This window comes from Schistosoma mansoni, assembly GCF_000237925.1.
Source record: "Schistosoma mansoni, WGS project CABG00000000 data, chromosome 1 unplaced supercontig 0034, strain Puerto Rico, whole genome shotgun sequence".
Lineage (NCBI taxonomy): Eukaryota > Metazoa > Platyhelminthes > Trematoda > Strigeidida > Schistosomatidae > Schistosoma > Schistosoma mansoni.
The window spans coordinates 1,542,162-1,567,584 of NW_017385988.1; the positions used below are offsets into that span (position 1 = coordinate 1,542,162).

Genomic DNA, 25,423 nt, shown 5'->3' on the forward strand with positions numbered 1-25,423 from the left:
GGATAGATTATATTTATTATATTAATACATTAATTCTTGGATTTCTTACATTCTTGTTCCATTACAATCCCCTCAACTAACTAAATATACATTTCTATATATATTATTGGTCTAAACATTAATCATTATTTATTTTGTTGAAATTACTCTACCTACTTACGCCTGTTACTCCCAATGGAGCACAGGCCGCCGACTAGCATTCTCCAACCCACTGTCATGGGCCTTCCTTTCTAGTTCTATGCAATTGTTGTTCATCTTTTTCATGTCTGTCTCCATTTCTCGGCGAAATGTGTTCTTTGGTCTTCCTCTTCTCCTTTGACCTTCAGGATTCCATGTGAGGGCTTGTCGTGCGACACAGTTGGGTGGTTTCCTCAATGTGTGTCCTATCAACTTCTAGAGCTTCTTCCTGATTTCTTCCTCCACTGGAATCTGGTTTGTTCTCTTCTACGGTAGAATTTTGCTGATAGTGTCAAAACGTGTTGAAATACATTAAAATAAAAATCTTTAACTGAAATAAATACCGTTTAAACATTGATCTGTTAAAACTCAAAGCGGTTGGATTCAACTTTAAATTTTATTTTTTCTTCTTCTTCTTATTCAAGTTTTATAAGATATTTAACTCGTGAAATCAAACTTCTACTTAATACTGTTATATCGATTGAGTGCGTTCTTGCCCAGCTGATATATGAGACCGCCGATTAGAGAGAAGTGAATTTATTGATCGGATCAATAATACACAAAAGCCATATGAGCAGTCTTGAGCACTTACCAGTCTGGCTTTCTGCCTAGCCCAGCCAGTTAAGACTAGAACACCAATAACAACCTCTGCAATATGAATCATTATTCTCAAACATACTGGGTTTATATATCAATCAAACAGACCACATCCTACCATAAAACAGAAAATAACATTTGTACAAGATTTAGCCAAATGTGGCTGTGAATAGGGGGATCAGTTATTAATGGACTGGGGGTAACTCAAGAATGGTAAATCGTATAATAATAGTCTATAGGTCAAAATAAAGCTTATAATAAGAGGGACACGAATGTGAATAGTTTAAATACTTAACAATTATACAATAGGAAATATACATATCATATTGGTCCATAAGTAGTCCTCAAAATGACCATTCATAATACTCCTCGGGATATAACAAATACATATCCTATATTTATTCTGTAAAGGTTTCATTCCATATGCAATAATAGAAAAATGTAGTTCTTTCTTTCTTTCAAAATTTCTAAAGTAAAACGTTTATCTTCATTTCTTAATCAAATTTATACCAAAGATTAACAGTTTGATGGGTATTCTAGTTTATCTCTTAGTTTCTCCTCAAATAAATAATAATTAATAACTAAAAAAAAAGAAATAAATTTTATTACCATGGTTATTTTTGTTTGGTTATTAATTTGAATTTATTGGAAAAGTTCCTTCCTAAATCATAATAAATCTCTTTGTCTCTCCCTCTCTCTTCATATATATATATATATAACCCTTCTAGTGGTATTTATTATAACTCAAATAGAAATATCGCCTACATTCAAATAGAACGTTTTCATGTTACAAATATTCTGTTTGAAGCGAAAGGTACTGGTTTCGAGTCCCAGAGTGAACATCAACTCTGATGCAGGGACATCCAGCTGACGAGTCTCAAATAGGACGAAACGCGCGTCAAACTGGATTCCACTGCTAGCCATTATCCATCTTTGCTTATAATGCTTGTGAATTTAGGCTATATCGAGGCAGTGCGCACAGTATGCATATATGCCAATAAGAGACTGACCAGTTGCAGTCCTAAACATCAATGGGAAAATTCAAACAAACAATACTGATTGAATTTATTCTATTAATAGTTTACTTTGGGGATTGAATATTTAAAAGTGTTAAGCAATAAATAAGTCATTGTTAAAATATAAATCAAATGGTTTGTAGTGTATGTTACTATGTTAGGCCCACACAATTTATTCTAGCTTTCGGACAAACCAGTTTATTTATTCTTCTTTGGTCACATCTTGACTTTATCAAACTTGACGGTTTTTGTATGAGGGTATATCTGTGCACTTCTTATCCTACTCATCACATATCTGTAACTCATTTTTGTGTGACTATAAATATCAATTAACGTTTGACTAAATTGAGTTGATTTATATGCCTTCTACACCGCACGTTATTTTGCTTCGCTCACTTCTCTTCGCTTCATTTCTTTAATTGTCTGTCTGAACCAATAATTGTATGAAATACACGTATTCGAAATTCATTCACATATCTTACTTATTTAGTTTCGTTGTTCAATAACGCAAGTTAAGTCATTATTTATATGTGAGCATTGGTGATATGTATATTTCGATAGCAATTATTCGATAACAATCATTCGTACGATCTACCTAGAGTTGAATATTTGACAGCCATTAAAGGTTGTTAATCGGGACTAATTTTTCCTTATTGATAGATTCAAGAATGAATATAAAGTTACAGTTATGATTACGTTATTACAAAGAGGAAAGCAACATTTAAAAAAATAGTGATATATTAATTGAACAGAACAGAAGTGATTCAAGAGTTATCTTGTCAGGACACGTTAGAGTTAACAATCGTCTGAAGCATAAAATAAACAGAAAGCAATGACATCATTTTAGAGTGTGACATTACTGACGAAAAATGTTCCCCATCGTCATTGATCTTGTAAACTTAAAGTTTATTTGATAAGTAATGTGTAAGGAATGTAGATACGGTTAAATCAAACAAATGAGTCTCTTGGTAAGGTCTCCTACACAATTTACCTAATCTGTTTATACTACTCATGAGTAGTCACTTCATGACCGAACAATTTTCTTCGTTGGTACTTTACAGATGTATCCAAGGTCTAACACTTTTATGTAAATAAAATTAATTCTGATTCCTCCAGACATCAGACTGTTGTGGCGATCCTGTAAACTTCTCGCAATAGACATGACAATCTTACGAAACATTAAGAAGCATTTCATCCAATCAGCGCTTGATTAGAAGTTTTGCTAGAAATATAGCGAATAATCAAAATCAAAATTATTAGAAAATAGATAATGTTTAACAATCAAATCGACACTAAAAGCTTGTTCAATTACATTCAGATGCAGAGTTTAATAGGTAAAATAATGAGTCAGTAAGTTGTAGATACTTTCACAGTACCAAAAAGAAAGTATGTTTGTATGTATACCTTTTTATTACTATTAGATAATGTTTAACGAATAAATTTAGTCTCTGTCTGCTACCAAAGATACTTACGTATGTCACCCATCGTGGAGGAGCATAGGCCTGTAGCTCTTCAAGAGTTACTGCCGGTCCCAAGCCTGGGTAAAGGAGGAGGGTTGAGCATGGGGTTAGCGACCCTATCCCGTAGAAAACTAATTCGCTAAAAACACGTTAACTAGAAAAATACTACCAAAGATATGTTGATCATTTTGTTTATTAAAAATAAATATAAAAGTAGACATTGGAAAACTTATTTTAAAAACATCAATTTGTATATAAAATAGAGACCATCAAATAAACAGTTGTAACGTTAAAGCATTCAAATTAGTTTCTACCAAAGTAAAGCTACACTTGATGTAAACAGAGTGAATAGATAATAGCTCCAATTCCTCAAGCGGTACCTAGTTGAAATCCATCTTCTTCATTAAGATTGTCCTGTTTAGCCTTTATAAACAAAGCTTCTATAGTCAATTTTTCTCCGTGTGCCCCATACACTTTCTGAAGTATCTCCGTCTCTTCAAAGTTGAAGTTCTGTCCTATTTTTAATAACTGTGATCTATTCTCAAATTTCTTAATATCGATTGAAGAACATATTCTAAACACTGTATTTTTTCAAACTTCACATTCAACTGTTCAGATGTTCCTCTCAAATAAACTACGTTTATATTCTTGGGATAAATAGAAGTATTCGATATATAGAAATCAAGAATCACAGATTTGTTTAAAGTGCAAAGTGGCTAGTTCAAATCCTGGAACCCTTACACAAACTAGTCGTCAACAAAAGCGTGAAAGACGTTTTTGATTTCATTTCGAAGGTTGAACATATGAACTTAAGTGGTAAACGGATGATATTTTTAGATGTTGCTTCCCTGTTCACCAACGTTCCACTAACTGAGACTATTGATTTTGTGTGTCAACAATTACATGAAAAACAAATCAATGTCGGAATTCCTGAGGTCAGCCTTAAAGAGTTACTTTTGAAATGTACAATGAATGTTCATTTTGTCTTTAATAATACATATTATAGACAAATTGATGGTATAGCGATGGGTTCACCTCTAGGTCCTATCCTAGCGGACTTTTTTCTTGCGAAACTAGAGAATGGACCCCTCAAAGATGTTATCAACAAGCTTGACTTCTATTGTCGGTACGTTGATGACACTTTTATTATCGTGGATCAGGACATTGGCAAAGTCGAACTACTCGAACAGTTTAACAATAAACACCAAGCTATTAAATTCACATGTGAAGAGGAAATAGATAATAAATTAAATTTCCTTGACGTATTGTTAATAAAAAAAGCGAACGGCTCTATCAGTAGAAGTGTGTTTAGGAAAAGCTCTTCATCTAGCCAGTACACACACTTCTTAAGCTTCGTACCTATCTACTATAAAAGGAACTTAGTCAAATGTCTGGCAAATAGAGCTAGGAAGATTTGCTCAGTCGATTCTATCAACAATGAGTTAGAGGTTATCCATAATATGTTGATTGAAAGGGGTTATCCACTAGGATTCCTGAAGAAACATTTACATTCAACAAATAAGAAAGTAAAGATATCAACAGCTGCGAAGAAACCACTCTTCCTGAAACTACAATTCAACGGCGATTCAGCTGATGATGTACTACGGGATAGACTGACTAAAGCAGTTAAGAGAACGTTTAATGCTGCCGACCTCTTTCTTTCTTACTCGACACGATCTATGGTGATTCCCCAACTAAAGGACAAGTTGCCTGGTTATGCCACTTCTATGTGTATCTATAAATTCAGCTGCTCCTGTGGAGAAAGCTATATTGGGCGCACTACCAGACAATTGAACCAAAGAGTTAGTGAACACCTCCCTTCGTGGTTAGGAAAAGGTATGGTCAAGTCGATACGGAGCTCGATTCTTTCACACTTGATTGGTAGCGGTCATGAAGTTGACAGAAACCAGTCTTTTAAAGTTATTTATCGTATTCCTACTACTTTTCCTTATGGGGTTCGATCTCGTCTCCTACACATAGCAGAAGCTATAGGAATTCGATCCAACAACCCAAGTCTTTGTGTTCATAAGAAATTTGTAACACCCTTATCTCTCCCTTGGCCTTAATAAACAATTTTACTTTCCATACTCCTTCTTCGTTTATTTTTCTTCACCCCACTACCAATTATTTATTTGTTTTTTCAAATATTCGCTTCACGGTCCAATTATCTGAACACTTCTTATTACGTAATCTTATAATTTCGATGAATGTTATTTCAGTGTCTATATTTTTCTAATCATTGACCTATTTTCCTATTATGTAACATTGATTCAAGCCTCTTATTATTATTAGTTATCACAACTAGTACACCTGTCATTACACTATCAATTTGTACTTTCTACTTATTATTAATTTTGATTATGTAATCTATTCCACTGTTATCATTGACTCATAAACTGCCTTGATTGGTTTAATAATTTCGTATATGCATATAAATATTACTGTATATTAGAGTAAAGTCTGATAAGGATCTAATCGAAAACAATATTGTTCGCTTATATATGTTGTTCTAAAGTGCTCTAGTTGTAGTTATGATGAACCAACAATCAGAAATTCTGTCCAAAGTATTATTGATTTTACAAAAACTCTATAATACTCTTTGATAAAATGTCACTATAAAATGAGAAAGGATTTTATAACCTTACAGTGAAATATTCTAAGTGCTCTGATGACGAGTAGTCCATGGAAAATGAACTCATGTAGAGTAATATAGTGGATTGATTTAAGTTGGACATTAACACCGTTGGATTCTGGCTCAGTGGTTTATAGGTTAAGCGTTCGGGAACGAAACCGAAGGTCCTGTGTTCGATTCTTGTGTACGGGGTTGTTGATGAGTGTTGCTGAAGAGTCTCATGCTAAGACAAAAGAGCCTTTCAGTGCTTTCCGGTTTTTAATAGTGGTTTGGCATTGATTTGTTTATGATTTCAATGAAACTCAACAATCTTCAAAATCCTATATAACTTTAAAGTAGTAATCGTATTTCCTGTTGATTAATGTATTATCAGCATTAATACATTTCTATTGATGTATTAAAACTGACTCAGTCATATCAAATAATGAAATAAGCGTCATATGTTCTTTAATAACAAACTCAAATATGAAGTCAGTTACTGATAACGAGATATTCTCGTAATTAAAAAATAAATTTAAAAAAGCAAGTATGGGCTGTTTATCAAAAATGTAGCATCCCCCCTTTCAGCCATATAGAATGGTGAAGCCTAGTAGGCCCTTCTGGAGAAAAGTGATACATCGAAGCACGGCACAAATACCGGGGCGGGATAGCTGTTTGTGCACTGTATACGCAGAACCATTACATAACACTCACAACCCATTTTTTTGTTTGTTTTTGTTTGGGCAGACTCATTTTTTACCACTTTTTTGAACCTTCAATAGTTATGCAATGACTCTTTGTAGCATTCGTAATCGTTCTCAGGTATTGGTAGAGTGGTTGATTAGGCCGATCTCCATCACCCTCGTTACCGCTCACGTTAATACATGAGATGGTTGCCATGATCCAGGAGGCACGACGAAGACGTGAGAGTCGGATTTCGCCACCAAAAATAATGTAGCATAGATTATTATTATTATTATTATTATTATTAACTTGTAAATGTCAACTAGAATATGAATTAGTCAACTAAATGGGTTAATATGTATGCTATTCATTCAAAAAATGTATGTTCTTAAGTAACTGAAATTAATTAACATGTAACCATGATCTAAGGTTTTCTTTATCCTAGTTGACATTCATTATTCAGACAACTTCTGATAGATATAAGTTATTTTCGAGTAGTGAACCATCTAACAGAGTCATAAAGAATTAATATCAATATATGAGAGCCTATTTGGATATTTGAAGATCGTCACTTATATTTTGTTGATGATCATAAGAAGAAACAAGGACTGATTTTAATAATAACCTACTATTCAGGCTAACAATACTCAGTTCAAAGTATACACATGAAGTGTTGATTGGATCATTTAGTGTGATTGATAAACATGGATATAGTTAAGTGAATCTGAGATTTTGAACAATAAGAAAATCAGATGATTTCTCATTGTTCATAACTTAATTATCCTTAAAAAAACAAGTAACACTTAAGTGTAATTGGAAAATTATGTCAATGAGAGATAGTATTAAGTGTATGACCATGAATGTTAGTGAATTTCAATTTACGGAACAGTATTATAGTTAGAACTCATATTGTGAATGACAGTGTCAATACTTGAACCAATGAATGATCGGGAGTGAAGTAGTTGAGTGTGTCAACTACTTGACTTATCTTAGAAGCCTCATCACTCCTGGTGGGCTGATGTCAAACGAAATCTCGACATGGATTCAGAAAGCTTATGTGGCCTTTACCAACTTCCATCACTTTTGCTGTAAGCAAGATATCTATCTTTCAACCAAAGGATGAACAGTTGTTCGCTCTATAAAACATTGTCCTTGAAAATAGGAGACGTGCTCCAGATTTTTGACCATACATGTCTTTGAAGCATTGTCCTTGTATCATGGAACGACCGCGTGTATAAAGTTGAAATTAAACATAGTGTAGCGGGAAAAGGTGACAAATCGGTCAATAAGACAATGAATCTTCATCATCTGAGATGATATAACACCTACCTAACCACAGCCAACCTCGACTCACTTCTTTAGCTGGCATAGGAGTAAGTCAAACAAAAGGCTAGAGGAAACCATGTCCCGAAGTGGTATTAGTCCAAGAAATTATAGATTTCTGGTCTGAGAAATGTCGCCACATTCAGGCTACTTAGATGCTTTCTGCAAGATAATTTTAGTCAGTGGTTGGAAATGTTGTGCGACCTAACTTAGAATCAATCACAATCCCATAGGCACAGTTACTATTGATCTCCTTGTAAAACTTAAGTCCCACTATCCCTTATCGTGCTCAGTGCTTTTCTAATTTTGTTCTCGATTTTTAGGCATTCTCATAACGAAAGCTACTAAATTATTACGTCCCGTTTAGTGTTTGTCTTGTTAATTTCATTTAGTCTTACTAATACGTCATGTCAACTTGTACTGACACGCATCATGGATGCGCACTGTTGAATAGTCCCATAATAGGTCGAAAGTTCCGTCCAGTACTTCCAGGTTTTCCATGGTGGTCTAACTTCAATTGACTCATGATCTCAACTCTATAAAATCATTACAAATTACTCAAATGTTTCTTTCAGACTTAATGATTGATTTATCAAAAAAAATCGATTAAAAACAGTCAGTAACCAAAATGTACTTTTTTACTAGAACTGAAATAAGGTAAACAAAAGACATGTGAAAAAAAAATGTACTGCATCATCTCGATTTTTTTTCTTTTTTTGGGGGGAAACGAATAAGTGACAAAAAACGATCCCATCAACAACAACAACAACAATAAAAAAATCTAAAGGGAATGGGTCAGAATAGTTGGATACATTTTTTTTTTAATTGTTACCCTAATTTATCAATGCCTGTTTGTTCACTTTCTTCCCAATATTTCTCATTGGTGAAATATATATGTATATATAATGATGTAGGTGGATGAATAGAATAAGAAAGAGAGAAAGAGTTAAATGATATACATCGAGTATACAAATAGATTTGTTTGTATTGTAATACTCTCTTGATACATATATTTTCTGTGTATGTCAGTATTCTCTAAGTGTAGGCGATATTAGATAGAACTAACAATTATCATCTAACTATTTAGTTAGATGAGGAACAATATTATATAATAAAGAGTTATATAAGATATAGAAAGCCAAAAAATAATAATAATCGATTGTACTCATACATGGTTACTAATTTTTTTTATTTCTGTCTCTTATTTCTTCAATATTCTATTAACTTGATTACATTTCATCCATTGTCATCATCATCATCATCATCATTGATATTACTGTCAAGGTCATCATCATAATTAATCCATCTCATTCATGAATTATCCATCCGAGTAACGAATGAGGGTAATAAAACCTTTTTTAGAAGAACAATGATTAGTACTCAGATTATATTACAGTATTCCATAACTACTACACCCTAAACTACCAATAACAGATTCAAAGGAATGAATCAATATTAGTTATTTCCTATTTTCTTACCAAATGGATATAACTCGACTGTCATAAATCAAAAACAAACAAACGAACAAGCAAATAGTCTGTATATTCATTACAAATTTTTTAGCAAAACTATACAATACTACTAATATCAGTATCTTATACTGAATTCGTTAGATGTATTAACCATTATTATAATGATGAATATATTATTATTAATGATTTATAAGCCAATTAATATAATATATAATGATTCTTCAATGAAATCTATGGAGACTACATGAAAGTGATCATGGTTACTGAGTAATGACAATCCATACACCTAACTTGTTACCATTTACATGTAAATACATAGATTCATCAATATTATGTAAACTTTGAAAATTGAATCCTTACAAAATTGTCCCATTGTTTAACAATTACTTATATATTGATAACAAATGGATAATACACCAGATCTATCACATTTAACTCCAGAAGAAAGAAAAATTATTGAAGATGTAATGAATAGACAAAAACAAGAAGAGGCTAAAGATTCACAATTAGTTAGGTATGTTATTGTGTATTTAATATTATGGAAATGTATGAATTATTGAAATCTTTCTAATGAAATAGTAATCCAATGGATTAAAATAACGAATTTATAACTGTTGGATCAATATAAATAAAGATGGATGGTGGCTAACAGTGGAATCCAGGATACGTATTCCGTCCTCTTCAGGATTAGTCAGCTGATGTACCTGCATCTCACAGTTGATGGTCACTCTAGCACTTGAAATCAGTATGGTTCGCTTCAAACAACATCTCGTTATCCAATTAGCTACTGAGTCTTGATAGACCCTTGCCTGTGAATTGGAGTGAAGTTTAAATTCATTTGTTATTGTTTATTTGAATCTTCCCATTGATACATTAAATAGGAAGAATATATTTGTAAAATCTCAGAGAATGAATTTGAAGTATATCCAACGTTTCACCTGGCTATCTGGTATAATTCCTTGAAAAATCTTGGACCAGATTGCCAGGCGAAATGTTGGATTTACTTCAAATTCATTCGCTGAGATTTTACAAATATATATATTATTTCTATTTAATATCTTACATCAACTCGGCACTCAAATACTGTGAAACTATTCGCTCTAATTTAGACGAAAGTTCTTATATACTTCCCATTGATATTTTGGAGTGTGATTGATTGATACATATGCCACTGATCAATTACAGTCCTAAACATCAATGGGGAAATCGAGACAAACAATACAAAATAACTTTTTAGATCAATAGTTTGGATTCAGTCACCATTATTTGATTTTGAGTATTCAAGGTTAGTATCACTGGTTCTCAGATGGAAAACAAATAATAAGCCAAGTATATGAATTTGCAATGTATTACGGTGTTATATTCACTCATAAAGTACTTTATCTATTTACAAGAAGTGAGATAATTTGAAGAAAACATTCTCGTTACAACGAATTTGTGCCTACATTCATATTGACCAATAGATTTGTAATGCGCTTACTTGGTTAGCGTTTTCTTAGTAAGACTATTTTCTATAGGATAAGGTTACCGACCCCACGCCTAACCATCCTCTTTTATCTGGGCTTAGTACCGACTAGATTACTTTATATGAATAAATTAGACCACTTTTAAAAATAAGACTGTCTTCGAGAACATTTTTCTTCCATTTGAGTCTACGTATTGTACCAGTACATAGAGTTATTCAATTATGTTTAATAGAATAAATTAGATTAGGTCAGTTGTGTTTTGTTTTATGCCATTTAAAACCAGATTTCTTAACGAAGTAATCTGTGAGTACCTATGTTTCATAGCATGCGAATAGTTGAATAATCATAAATTTAAAGAAATTTCATAGTTGAAAGAGTGAGTCCATTGCAGCTAGACCACCAGGGAAAACCTGGAAGCACTGGGTGGCCGTTTCGTCCTATTGTGGGACTCCTCAGCAGTGCGAACCTACGACCTCGCCTCGCGAGACTCGAATCTAGGACCTACCAGTCTCGCTCCAGAGCATTTAACCGATAGACCACTGAGCCGGCATCCGGTGGTGTTTATGTCTAACTCCACGTTTTCCCTGGTGGTCTAGCTTCAATCGACTCACGCTTTCAACTATGAAAATACTAAATCTCCACAAAATCCCCTTCTGATAATTTAAAGAATTATTCAAAACGTCTATGAAATATTTTGAAGATCAACATTTTTATGATTAATTCATCAAATAGTAACCTAAACGTTCTTAAGATGAAACAGTTTGTCAAGAAGTATATAAACCACACATCGCTGAAGTATTTTTTTCAAATCCCCCAGTAGTTAAGTAAGTGACACTATAATTTATGGACGACTATTGAGCGATACTAAATTGACCTTGAGAATGTCTATCCACTAACTAGGACTAAATGAGGGTTGCAAACCGGTGTGAGGAACTAGAATTATGATGCTTAGGGTTAGGAATCAGACATAACCTATAATTCTAAAATGCTATTTAGCCAAATGCATGAACGAATTTCGGGCCAAAATTCAAGACTCGTTATCTTATAATTGATTGGTTCGTCCATAAATTACAGTCTCGCCGAGGGCATAGATGTGAGAAGAAAGTTTATTAAAGACCAAAAGTAAATCTTAACTACATCGGAATATATTGATTATTGTATTTTATTTGCAGTGATTAACAGTTAAATTCTAATAAATCAAACTGAAAATCTTGCTTACTTACGTGCTGACTTGAGCCTGTTACTCCACTAGGAGCATTGGCCGCAGACCAAGAATCTCCAATCTATTTTGTCCTGGGCTCTCCTTCGTAGTCGTTACCAAGTTCTACTCATTTTTTCTATCTATAATCCTTGACTCCATGTCTTCTTTGGTCTGTCTCTTTTGATTTTGCTGGTCGTTGTGCTATTCATATTCCAAACGGTTTTAACAATGTCGTTGTAATTTCTGATATGCCTTTTACATATGATGGGGTGATCCGTTAGCTGGTTTTCGTGCTTGATTTTGTTTCTCCTGATGCGTTTGGTTGATATTTTCGATGAGGTTGGTTGGCCAGCCGTTCTTTTGAGAGATAGTCTTTGGATATTTTCCTTCATTTTTCCGCGCTGCAAGTGTGTTGTAGGTTTCTTCGTCCTCTTGAACAAAGTTCATACGCAGTTGATTTTGTGAGCTCCTAGGTTGTTGCTACTGTAATTGAGAATTGGATTTGTGTTGGTAGGTTTCCGATATACTTGAGTTTCCAGTTTTCTTGTGTCGGTTCTGGTGATCAATACATCCAAGAATGGTAGTTTGTTGTCTGACCCCTGTTCCATTCTGAACTTGATGTCATCAAAGGCGTTGTTGATCAGACTGTAGGTGTTTTCCAGCTTCCTTGTTTTCATTAGGTTCATATAAAATCATTCTGTGAAGTTGACAACATATTAAAAAACCTACACAAAACTCTTACACTAATACCGATCATTTTCTCACTCATGACTAAATTCGAAAGGTAGTCCCTAAGTTCTGGAGAGAAACCACAATTAGTGGTTTCCAATTGTTTCATACCTTAGGCAATTGTTGCTTACTGATACGTCTTTTACAATAATACGAATTGATGGAATCACTGGATTCCGGCTCAGTGTCCTGAGGACATGTTGCTTGCCACAAAACATAAATGTCCAGAATGAGGTCATCTATCTTAAATGCTGAAGAATCCTAAACTATGGGGAGAAAGCTATTCAGTATCCCATCATGTTTAACAAATCTAGTTGATATCACTTTCCATCAAATACTTACTTACTTACGCCTGTTGCCCCTCGTGGAGGAGCATAGGCCCCCCACCAGCACTCTCAATCCAACTCTGTCCTACCCAATGCTTTCCAGTTAACATTCATCCTTTTTATATCTGCTTCCATTTACCGACGTAATGTGTTCTTTGACCTTCCTCTTTTCCGCTTCCCTTCCGGATTCCAAGTTAGGGATTGAGTCGTGATGCAGTTTGGTGATTTCCTTAATGTATGTCCGATCCACTTCCAACGTCTTTTCCTAATTTCCTCTTCAGCTGGAAGTCAGTTTTTCCTCTCCCATAAAACGCTGTTGCTGATAGTATCCGACCAGTGAATGTTGAGTATTTTGCGTAGACAACTGTTTATCAATACTTGTACCTTCCTGATGATGGTTGTAGTAGTTCTCCACGTTTCAGCTCCGTACAGTAGGACTGTCTTGACGTTCGTATTGAAGATTCCTACTTTGAAGTTAGTTGACGGTTACTTTGAGTTCCATATGTTCTTCCATCAAATATTTAAAATTATCTAAATTTTTCATTATCCCGAAAGTAAAAAACAACAGGTTCATACTTTTACTTATCATCAATGTACTGACGTTTATTGAAATGTTGACTCAAATATTTATTGTCTTCTAATAAATACATACCATTTGTGATATCTTAATGAGTAGTAAACTGTATTTCTAACGTTTCGTGACTTGATGTAAGTCACGGCTTCAGTGCAAAAATAGAAATCGTTTTTTGTTCACCTACATTTTTTACGATCCTTAAGATTTGTTTCCAGTTTTACCAGCTATCATAACTTGTAGTGGAATAAATAATGAATAATTATCACTATTTAGGCAATTGAATAATGACCAAATTCATTTTGTCTAAGCCCTAGTGATCGTCGTATTTCATGAGACAAGTTTTAAAAATATTAACTACTAGTGTGTCGTGATCTACTTATATCCTCATAAGTAGTATATGGTGATGGTCAGACATAGAATGTATTTTGGCAGAAGATCGATAAGGAACGAACAGAAATGAAGCGCAATTGGTAGGAAAGTGCATAAACAATAAAATTAGAGAAGATGGATTGATATTTACAGAAGGAAAAGTGAAGATTGAGACAATTGGTTGTTAATTTGCAAATTAACTGTTCATTGTACGGCTATCAGAGTTTAGTGAGATAGTCTGTAATTTGTGCTTAAATACTTTCGATTGTCCCCGCCGGTGTTCTCATTCACTACTCTAAGAGAGATGATGCAACATTGCGATCCATCTTACTTAATTGTTATTTGACGCAAGACGATAGAGTGACTAGAGTTCAATTTGCTTGACAAGCATCGATTCACTCAAAATTAACAAAAACCTTTGCATATGGGCGTTACTCAACCTAAAACATATATCTGACTCTTTCTGTTTACTACCTCAAACCTCATGGTACATAATAAATACGAATAAATTGGAGTGTTTTTGTTTCCGAAACACCCAGTTATTTGAAATATATCACTTAAAATAAATAATTCAATAGTCAACCAGTCTCAAAATTCGTTTGTTGGACGCTCGGAGAAAATAGGTGCGAATCCTTAAGTTTGAGCTCGTTTACATTCAGTATGAACATTCAGTATAACTTTAGGAAAACATTTCAGTCAACACTAGAGGCAAAGGTAAATAATTAAAATATTAGAAGGAGGGTTTTGTAGAGATTATAGTAATTTTATATAGTTGAAACCATGAGGAGTCCCACAATAGGACGAAACGACCGTCCAGTGCTCCCAGGTCTTCCATGGTGGTCTAGCTTCAATTGACTCATGACTTCAACTGTATATGATTAAAATATATTAAGCAGAAAAATAATCATAGTTACATTTAGCTATAGCCACAGTGCTTCTATAAAGATCTGTTTATGAACAAAATAGGTAGCCTTGATGAAGTCTTCTGTTCATGTCTTTTTTGTCAAATTTAATAACTTACGGTTATAAAGAGAATGTTTTCTGCATAATATAAAAAACACTATAATCTCTCTCTTATAAAGGTAAACATCATCCCAAACTATCGCCAAGTATGATCCATTGTAAAAGAGAACACATTTGTTTTTAGCCAAATAATTACTTTAATGTTACTATGCACAACTCAGTTAGGTCTCATTTTCGAACATAATTTACTTCTCTTGGTACTGTTTGTTTGAACCTTCCAATTGATTTCTTAAGACTGCAATTGATCAGTAGATAAGTGGATAAGGCGATGACGTTTGAAGCGAAAGGTACTGGGTACGAGTCCCAGAGTGAACATAAACTCTGAGGTGCAGGTACATCCAGCTGACGAGTCCCAAATAGGACGAAACGCGCGTCCTGGATTCCAATGCTAGCCACTGCCATCTTTACTTATAATAATTTACTTTTATTCAGAAAAACAAACAGACTGAATACAATAATATACTGCATGGCATAATTTAATCAAAAGAAATTGCCAACTCTTGATTCACTGAGGTTTATTAGAACTATTCTACCTTGGGTTTCTCATATTTCTTATTTACTTATGACTTATGAATTACATAGTTACATGAAATACATTACTAACCTTTATTAGTGTAAAATAAGTAGTATGAAAAGTGAAAACGTTTTCCCGTCAAAATGTTTTAAAACAGAAATGCTTAGTCTGTCCGCCCTTCAAAATATCACTTACATGAGCATTGACCTGAATTAGATAATGAGCTTGAGAAAATTCAATGTTCATTAAAAATGACTGGCCTTAAGCTGTCTAACCTGACCTTGAACGACCTAAGAGAACGATGGCATTCTAATGTAAACTTACTTGTAGACATCTATGGTTTATTACTATGTACACTACAATTTGGCACTGGTAGAGTTTGTGTCTGTATAAACATTTACCAAGTTCGCATACGTTGTTCATTCAAATGTTTCTATTGCATTAATCGTTTAAAGGGCTATATGATTTAATAGAATTACTGACCGGGTCAACATACTATCTTTACTATTCATGTGAACTGACGAATGAAGGCTAATAAGATTCTAATTTATACCATTGCCTACTGATCAGAATTAATTCATTACCGTAGCTATATTTGTAAATGATACACGGATAAATATTAAAGTATGATCCGATGAGATATCATTGACCTTATCTACTTTGAACGTCAGTTGAGATCTGCTAAAAGAAGGACTTAATTTGGAATAGATTAAATAATTTGCCATTGTTTACAACAAAGACTAGTGTCATATTGACAAGCATGAGATATTTTCGATAATCCTTTACCTCTTAGATCGTTTAGCATATATATAGCGGACCATTCATTAAAATCGTGCATTGTTTTATCATTTAAATCAACTATCAAGCACCTATTATCCAAATAATTCCATTCTGATTGACCACTTTATGAACTGCTTAGAAACGGTACAGTTTTGTAGTTGTACTTTACAGTATATAATACTGAATAACATAAAAACGTCCAAACACAATCCAACTTATCTTACATCAATCGCTTACAAATGATCATAAGTGTTTCTGGACAGAAACATATTTTAACACCTATTTACTAATGACGTTAATATTGTGATGAATTAGGTCATTTGCATAATTTCATGGTTTGGAAGAATGTTGTTAAAATGATTTCAGGCATTTACGTTTTTAGAATCGCTAAGTGTACTTTTGTCTGAATAACAACGTATCTAACATGCTTCTGTTTCACTAAACTGGATACTATCAGAATGAACTTAAAGCATTATCTAGTTATATTTTGAGTATCTAGTAACTTGTCTCAGGATATTTGTTCTATTAAAGTATCGAAAAGTTACGTAAGCGATAGAATCGAAACACTACAGACGGCTATAAATGTATGTATATATATGGCTGATGTAACGGTTTATCACAACCCGACTGGAATTGAAAATGTGAACCAACTCTGTTGGCCTAGTCGGATAGTGGATGTACGCCAATGAGTAGTCTTATGCCAAAAGGAAACAACCGTCCAATGTTTATTGATTTTTAAAACTTTAGAGATTGATAGCAATCTGTGATAAGAAACATTGAATTTATACTAAACTGTATATACTTTGAACCGAATAGTACTCATTTTCATTGTGCTCCTAAATAAGATTATCACACTGGGTTTATAACAACTTTTTACTAAAGTAGAGTAGTTACATCAAACTTTCATCTCCCGATGATAGTTTTACTCACAAATTGACTGTCAAAAGTCAAGGAGGATTGAAAAACATCTTTCTGCTAGCTTGAGATAACTTTACAAACCTCAGATATGACACCAATAGGGATTGAATCCAAGGGTTTCGGCCCTGAAGGTGATAAGGTTGCTTTTCGACATATGAGCTGATATCAAATGATCCATATAACTAACCTTAATCAACAGGTTCTAGTGAAAAACTTAGTTATCTTGTTGATGTTATATTTGTTGTTTTGAAATGATATTAGTTTCATCTTACAACTATTTGATAAGTTTATCGAAGCACAATTTAACATTAGTATAACACTAGAGTTGTTGTGATACTCAACTTTTCATATCGCCCACTAAATCAGATCACTAGATGATACAGTTCATCAATAACGACTTCTTTTCACGTCAACCAGGCTAATGATCTCCTTCAACCAATAATACAAACGAACGAAAATCCTAACTTTTATTGGTCTATTCATCACCTTTACCAATGGCTAATTAGAACACGAAATCACCAAGCCTGTTTATCATTCTATTGTGCTATAACTCAACGCTCATGTTTATGTTCATCAATTAAACGAACTCACAGAACCACACCAAAAATGGGAAATCACAATTTGTGAATAGCTAGGTCATGTATGTTACAAGATCGAATTAACGGTACAAAACTATTTGACTGTAATTTATGATATAACAAAATTTAATAAATTAACTGAGTAAATACATAAAAAAATATACATCTGATAAGCAAAATGGGATAGTGGCTAGCAGTGGAATCCAGGACGTGCGTTTCCTCCTATTTGGGACTCGTCAGCTGGATGTACCTGCATCTCAGGTTGATGTTCACTCTGGATTCCACTGCTAGCCACTATCTATCTTTGCTTACAATGCTTATGAATTAAGGCAATATCGTGGCAATACGCACAATATATACATATGCCAATAAGAGAGTGACCAGTTGCAGTCCTAAACACCAATGGGAAAATTCAAACAAACAATACTAAGTGAATTTATACATCTAATAGTTCTCTATGGAGTAGTTTTGATTGTTGTACCTTTACCAATTATTCACCCTCTATATCTAACAAGAGTAACGACATAATAAGTCATTCCATGTCTCAGTCCTTAACAATTAGGAAATAGTTTCACCAAGAAAATTATTTATCAGAACAAGCTATGAACTCGATACCTTTCTAAACTGTTAAAACAGTGTAAATATAGTGCAACAGAGAACTTATTCTTGGAAATAAAATCACTTGGAGGATGAACGAATTGTTATCAACGACACATTTCAGGTTAAAGAAAACTAAAAAAAGTTTTCTTAAAAGACAAATTGATATTCATCCATCCGTGGTTGAAACTCCTGACCTTCTATTGATAAAAATTTATAGGTATGATTTTAAAAATTTATCAAGAAGGGATAAGTTAACTTGTATTTCAAAATATGAGCTCATGTAATTAGGAACATATATTTTTGATATCAGTATACGATTATTAGAGATTGTCGAGTTTTTAATGAGATCATAAACCGATCAATGGTAGATCATCATTGAAAACTTATAAACACTAGACGACTGTTCCGTCCAAGTGTGGGAATCCTCAGCAGTGCAAATCCATGATCCAGCACGTGGGACTGGAACCTAGGATCTTCATTTTCGTGCAAAAATGATTAACCTCTAAACCATTGAGCTGAAATCCAACGATTTTAATGTCTAACTTCAGCCAGTTCATGATATTGCTCGACTATCTTCCATTGTCTTCGGTGAGTAGCTCCCTCACACCCAACATGATTGAACTTCACTGGTTATGCATTCTCTATCGAACTCCAAGAATTCCTTCTCATAGCTAGTCACTATTGAGCATGTCACTATTGAGCACGTAAAAATGCTGAAGGAGAAAATTATTTTTGTGTAACTATCTGAAGACTCAGTAGCCAAATGGATAACGAGGTGGTGTTTGAAGCGAACCATACTGAGTTTGAGTCCCAGAATAAACATTAACTGTGATATGCAGATACATCCAGCTGACTAGTCCTGGAGAGGAAGAAACGAGCATCCTGGATTCCACTGTTAGCCACTATCCATCTTTGCTTAGAATATCTATTTTGGTTTCTTCATTTCAACAAATATCTAGTCGATGAAATTATTCATCAAATTATCAATTATTGATAGGACATACTTTATCAAGAGTAAAATATCAATCCTATCTATTCTTCCCTGAATCCTTTCAAGTATCATACACTAAACAACATGTACACTACACTGTTAAACTATTTTAGCTTAATATTTACATTACAACTTGATCCATTGTAGTCAATCAACTACTGAAGGACTAGACACTCAATGATTCAATTAATCCACTCATTTCGTCTTTACAGATACACTTCTTTCCATGCACATTTATGTTTTTCTATTCATTAAACATTTCCTACTTGTCAATTAATTATTCATGAAAGAGAATTAAGAAGGGAAGTGAAAAAAAAGATATAATTGATGCCGACAGGAACTAACTTCTTTCTTTCTTTCCTTCTTTCAGTTTTGTTAAAGAAAGCCACAACACAAAAATATTGTTATCTTGTTATCATTTTTTTTCCATGTCTAAAGAAAAGAGAAGTTAAACAGCTTAAAAATCTATTTGAAATTTAATTATTGGTTTAATTTATTACACCAAATAGTTTCTGGGTGTTTTTTTTGTTCCTCTTGCTAAGGCAAGAGGAAATTAAGAAATAAAAGGAGGAGGGGGGTTATTGAAGATACTCACTAGTAATTTGAATGATACACGCAAATAATAAAAATAATATTATTCACGACATCAACTTTATTATTATTATGATTATCATTAACATCAATGTGTCGATATACATTGATAATAAACAAATGTCAACTAGAATTAAATTGGGTTTCTTTTTTGTTTCCTACGAAAGAAGATCGAAAGTCGAAACTACATTCTGTTCATATTTGTGTATGTGTGTATGTGTAGCTAAAGTTTCCGTGTTTTGAGTAGTTGAATAGGTGTGTATTTACTCATTTTTTAGACAAATTTATCCATGACTTTACGGAAGAAGAAAATACAAACTAATACGGATATTCCACATTTTATAAAAATACAAACATACATACTTACGCCTGTTACCCCTCGTTGAGACGCACAGGCCGACCAACACCATTTTCCATACAAATCTGTCCTGAGCAGTCTTTTCCAGTTGCTTACAGCTGCTATTCAACCTTTTCATATCTCCTCCCAATTTTCAACACAGTGTGTTCTTTGGTCTTCCTCTTTCTTTTTTTTTACTTCATGACTCTAAGTTAGAGTTTGTCTCGTGATGCAGCTTGATTATTTCCGTAATATATGTTCTATCCACTTAAATCGTCTTTTCCTAATTTCCTGTTCAGCTCGAAGCTGGTTTGATCTCTCCCACAGTAGACTGTTATTGATGGTATCCGACCAACAGACATTGAGTAGCTTGCGTAGACTATTCTTTATGAATACTCGTACCTTCCAAGTTCTCCAAGTTTCATCTCAGTACAGTAGAACTGTCTTGGCGTTGGTATTGAAGATTCTGACTTTGATATTGGCTAAGAGACAGTTGCTTCGAGTTCCATATGTTCACTGACTGTGGGAATGTTGCCCTTATTTTGTTAATCCTTGCTTTTACGTCTGCATCCGATATTCCTTGTTCATGACAAATACATATACTGTCTGAAGATAATTTTCATCACCATTCTGAGAACACAATTATTAGAAAAAATGAACATTGAAGTGTAATGAGCAAATATTTTTAGGATTCTTGAAACATGTGTGTTAATCATTACCTTGTACAAAATTGAACGTAGAACGTTCAGGTTTATGGATAGAAAACTATTAGAATCATGAAGACTTTAATCTAGATTCAACCGATCAGCTCAGAAAGATAAAATTCAATTGATCACAAGGTGAGAAATCAAATGAACGACTCAGAAAATAGTAAACCAAATACACATGGAGAATAACAGAAATAAATAAATTCATCAGGCCATCCTATTCAGTAACTATGAGAACGTTCTATATTATATCTTCTGCTCTGTAGGAAAATTAGAGAGTTACACTGTAACCGGATCGTTTTATTAATATTTGGAGTAATATTGAAATCGAAAGCTGAAAGAAATACCATACAAATAATAATGTAAAATTATAATATACTACGTGAGAATAGTGATTATCTTCTAACGTCACTACTGTTAAGTTCATTAACTTCATTTTTGTATTCGTCACACAATCGGCGGGTTATGCACATCTCCAAGACTTCTAATCAAAACACTGGAAGTCTGTATGATTGAAAAATAATGATAGTAACAAAGAAAATATAGAGGATTAAAAGTACGAAATATGTCACTCTACATTAGAACAGGCTGCAAACGGAATTTGTTGATGGTATTTTTGTTTGACTGACATTAATTGAAGTACAACTGAAAACTAGAGAATACATGACAGCTGTTTTCTTCCTAGTATGAGACGATTCACCGTTAAACACCCACAGCTTTGTAATGGATTGAACCTAAGATTTTCTGGTCTTTTATCAAAGCCTTAGTAATTAGACAGTTAATTCGTCATCCAGATGCACACATTTCAAATGAAAATCAATTCATGGTCTAGTTCGACTTTTATCTATTTCTAATGACAATCATCGTTTCACTCTGGACATGAGTGAATTCCATTAATCACGACTTAATAAGTGTACACTGCTGAGAAGTCTCATACTCAAACGAAAAACAGTTATTCAGTACCATCTGGTTTTCAACGATGCCCGGAATGTAGTCACACCATAACAAATATCCCTTACAGATAAAGATTTGACAATTCAACATAATCAGAAAGAATATAGAAATAGGAATCAATAATATTTGAGTAAAAGGTCAACAGAATTTGAAAGAAGAAAGAATGATAATTTTTAATATGAACTTAAGGTTACAGCTTTCTTCCACTTTTATCATTTTGTGCTGTTGATCGATATTCACGTAATGTTGTCCATCGATATCTATTTCATAAATTTTTTTGACCCGATAATCTTTTTCTTACTGGGATTTCTAACTTAGTAATTTAAGGATATCGTACTTGGTTCAAGAATTCAATGTCTTAATTTGAATCCTCACTTTCGCCAGGTTGTGTATACTGGCGAGGAATCCCGTATTGCATCTGCTTTTATTTAATTACTTTCTAACAGATGATATTGTAGTGGACGAGAACTTAAGTGAAAAAAATCGAATGTATTTGAATACAAAATTACAGAATATCTTAGTAAAATCTGAGAACTATATAATAGATACTTCATTTGTAAAATGTCAATCAATCATCTAAAATTTCATTGTTCTTTTGTTTCCACATCAATCATTCTCTGTTCTCATTCTCTTTTCTTCGATCTTCTTAACCTTCTGCTTCCAGTCATTTCACTTTGGATTGATGATACTTAGTACTTATATCTGTCGATATCAGTTGCACACACCACAATAAATTCAGTTGATATTGTTTAGAACTGCAATTGATCCGTCTCTTGTTGACATATGTGCATCCTGTTCGGATTGCCTCGATATTGCCTTAAGTCACAAGCTTTATAAGCAAAGATGAATAGTGGCTAACAGTGGAATCCAGGACCCGCATTTCGTCCTATTTGGAACTCGTCAGTTGGATGTACCTGCATCTCACAGTTGACGTTCACTTTGGGACTCGAACCCAGTAACTTTCGCTTCAAATGCCATCGCGTTATTCACTTAGCCACTGAGTCCTGATAGCCACTTGCTTGTGCGATGGGGTGAAGTCTAAATTCACTTAGTATTGTTTGTTTGAATCTTCCCATTGATGTTTAGGACTACAACTGGTCAGTCTCTAATTCGCATATGTGCATCCTGTGCGTATTGCCTCGATATAGCCTAATTTCATAAGCATGGTAAGCAAAGATGGATAGTGGCTAACAGTGGGATCCAAGGCACGCGTCAGCTGATGTGTATGCATCCCAGAGTTGATGTTCATTCCAAGACTAGAACCCAGTACCATTCGCTTCAATGGTTATCTAACATTGATCAATTCATGATCTCAGTCAAAGATAAAAGATCTTTTAAATGTATCCGATGATTATTTCATCATTTAACATGATTATAATTCAATTTCATATACTTAGTATCATTATTTATGTTCAATGTTCTAACATAATTACCATATTTATACCATATACATATATATAAGCATATAATTGAAATTAATTTGATTCTATGTAATTATCTATAATACAACCTTATTAACAAACCGGAAGTTGATTTCATTTTAATTAGTTGTTGTTAATGTTTTGTTTTACTAAAACTTCGGTTGTTTATCAGCAACCTAATTGGAAATTTACAAAATTTAAAAACTTTTTTCTATTTTTTATATTCAATACTGAATTGGTTAGCGAAAGAAAAAGAAATGGTTAGAATGTAGAACATTTTGACTCTTCTAATTATTGCATAATTATCTTGTCAAACTCATGGTTATTGTTCTTTTATTCACTAATACATATATAGGCAGTTGATTTAGTTAAACATTTGGAAGCGGATGCCGGCTCAGTGATCTATCGGTTAAGTGCCCTGGCGCGAGACTGGTGGGTCCTGGGTTCGAATCTCGAGAGGCGGGATCGTGGATGCGCACTGCTGAGGAGTCCCGCAATAGGACGGAACGGTCGTCCAGTGCTTCCAGGTTTTCCCTGGTGGTCTAGCTGCAATGGACTCATGCTTTCAACTATGAAAATACTAAATCTCCATAAAACCCCTTCTGATAATAACATTTTGATTAGGTTAATCATCATCTAAATCTTCAGGAGTTGGAATTTTAGCAGGAGACTCACTTGTTGACTTAGAATACGCCGACGACATAGTTTTATTTGGTGAAGACGCTTACAAAATGCAGAGTCTTCTGACCATTACAAGCAACTATGCAGCATGTTCAGGATGCGATTCTCCCCCTGGGAGTGCAAAATGTTACTTCAGGATTGCGTTGTATCAACACCTGAACTAATGATAGGGGGTGAAGTAGTTGAGTGTGTTGACCGCTTCATTTATCTGGGGAGTCTCATCAGCCCTTGTGGTCTGGTGTGTGACAAAATCTCAGCATGGATACAGAGAGCTCGTTTAGCCTTCGCTAACCTGCGTCATTTATATTGTAGGCGAGATATCTGTCTACCAGTTATTTCCATCCTACTTTATGGCAGTGAAACATGGCCCATAAGAGTAGAGGATATTCGTAGGTTACTAGTATTAGATCATAGGTGTCTTCGAAGCATTGCTCGTATATCCTGGGACCACCGAGTAAGCAGTGCAGTTGTTATTGAATATTAAATAATTCATAAATTTGAATTGACCGCCATCTCGTAGCAGTCTATATTTGTGCTGATGATGACGTTCAGAAGGACAATGAAAGCTCCACGACCAAACCATCCAGCTCAGAGAACAAAACTCCATCAAAATCATCCACCTCAGCTACGAATCTTCTCTACCATGATTATGTTGTAATAATCATTCAAAATTGTGAACTGTTTGTTCGGTTCAGTTTCTTTTTTGTCAGCATTATTGTTTCCATCTTAATCAAAATTATCACTTAGGTAAATGGAAATGAAAAAAAATAAAAAAATATTTGTCCTTAAAGTAAACTTATTCCCGCTTTTCTTTTTTCTTCCCTTAACAATATAAACTTTAAATCAGGATTAAACTTTTCACTTATTTTCATGTAAAGTAAAATAATATGAATAAAGAGAAGTGGACAAATAGGAATATGTAAGATTTTCCATTACACAAATACAGATATCCCTATATATATATTACTTGCTTACTTACATACGTATGTTACCCCTCGTGGAGGAGCATAGGCAGCACACCAGCATTCTCCATCCAACTGTCATGAGCCTTCCTTTCCAGTTCTTTACAGTTAACATTCATTCTTTTCATATCTGCTTCTATTTCCCGGCGTAATGTGTTCCTTGGCCTTCCTCATTTCCGCTTCCCTTCCGAATTCCAAGTTAGGGATTGCCATGTAATGCACATTGGTGATTTCCTTATACATATATATTAAGATATTAATACTCCTAACTCTTCCTTAGGAGAATAGAGTTTACAAGCGAGTTTACTAATGGTTATCACCAATATTTCCATTATTACGACGATTTCCCGCGTTCTTTTGT

At 33.9% G+C, this 25,423-nt stretch overlaps 1 protein-coding gene across 1 annotated transcript in view; it reads left to right on the forward strand.

Moving 5' to 3' along the window:
- Positions 1 to 9,563: 9,563 nt before the first annotated feature.
- Smp_155270 (HMG-CoA synthase) overlaps positions 9,564 to 25,423 on the forward strand; it is a gene marked incomplete at its 3' end in the record, with an annotated part of 65,434 nt that continues 49,574 nt past the window's right edge. Inside the window, exon 1 of the mRNA XM_018791890.1 lies at positions 9,564 to 9,854. Within this exon, the coding sequence (XP_018644995.1) occupies positions 9,745 to 9,854 (110 nt within the window). The 5' untranslated portion in view covers positions 9,564 to 9,744. The remainder of the gene's footprint in view (positions 9,855 to 25,423) is intronic.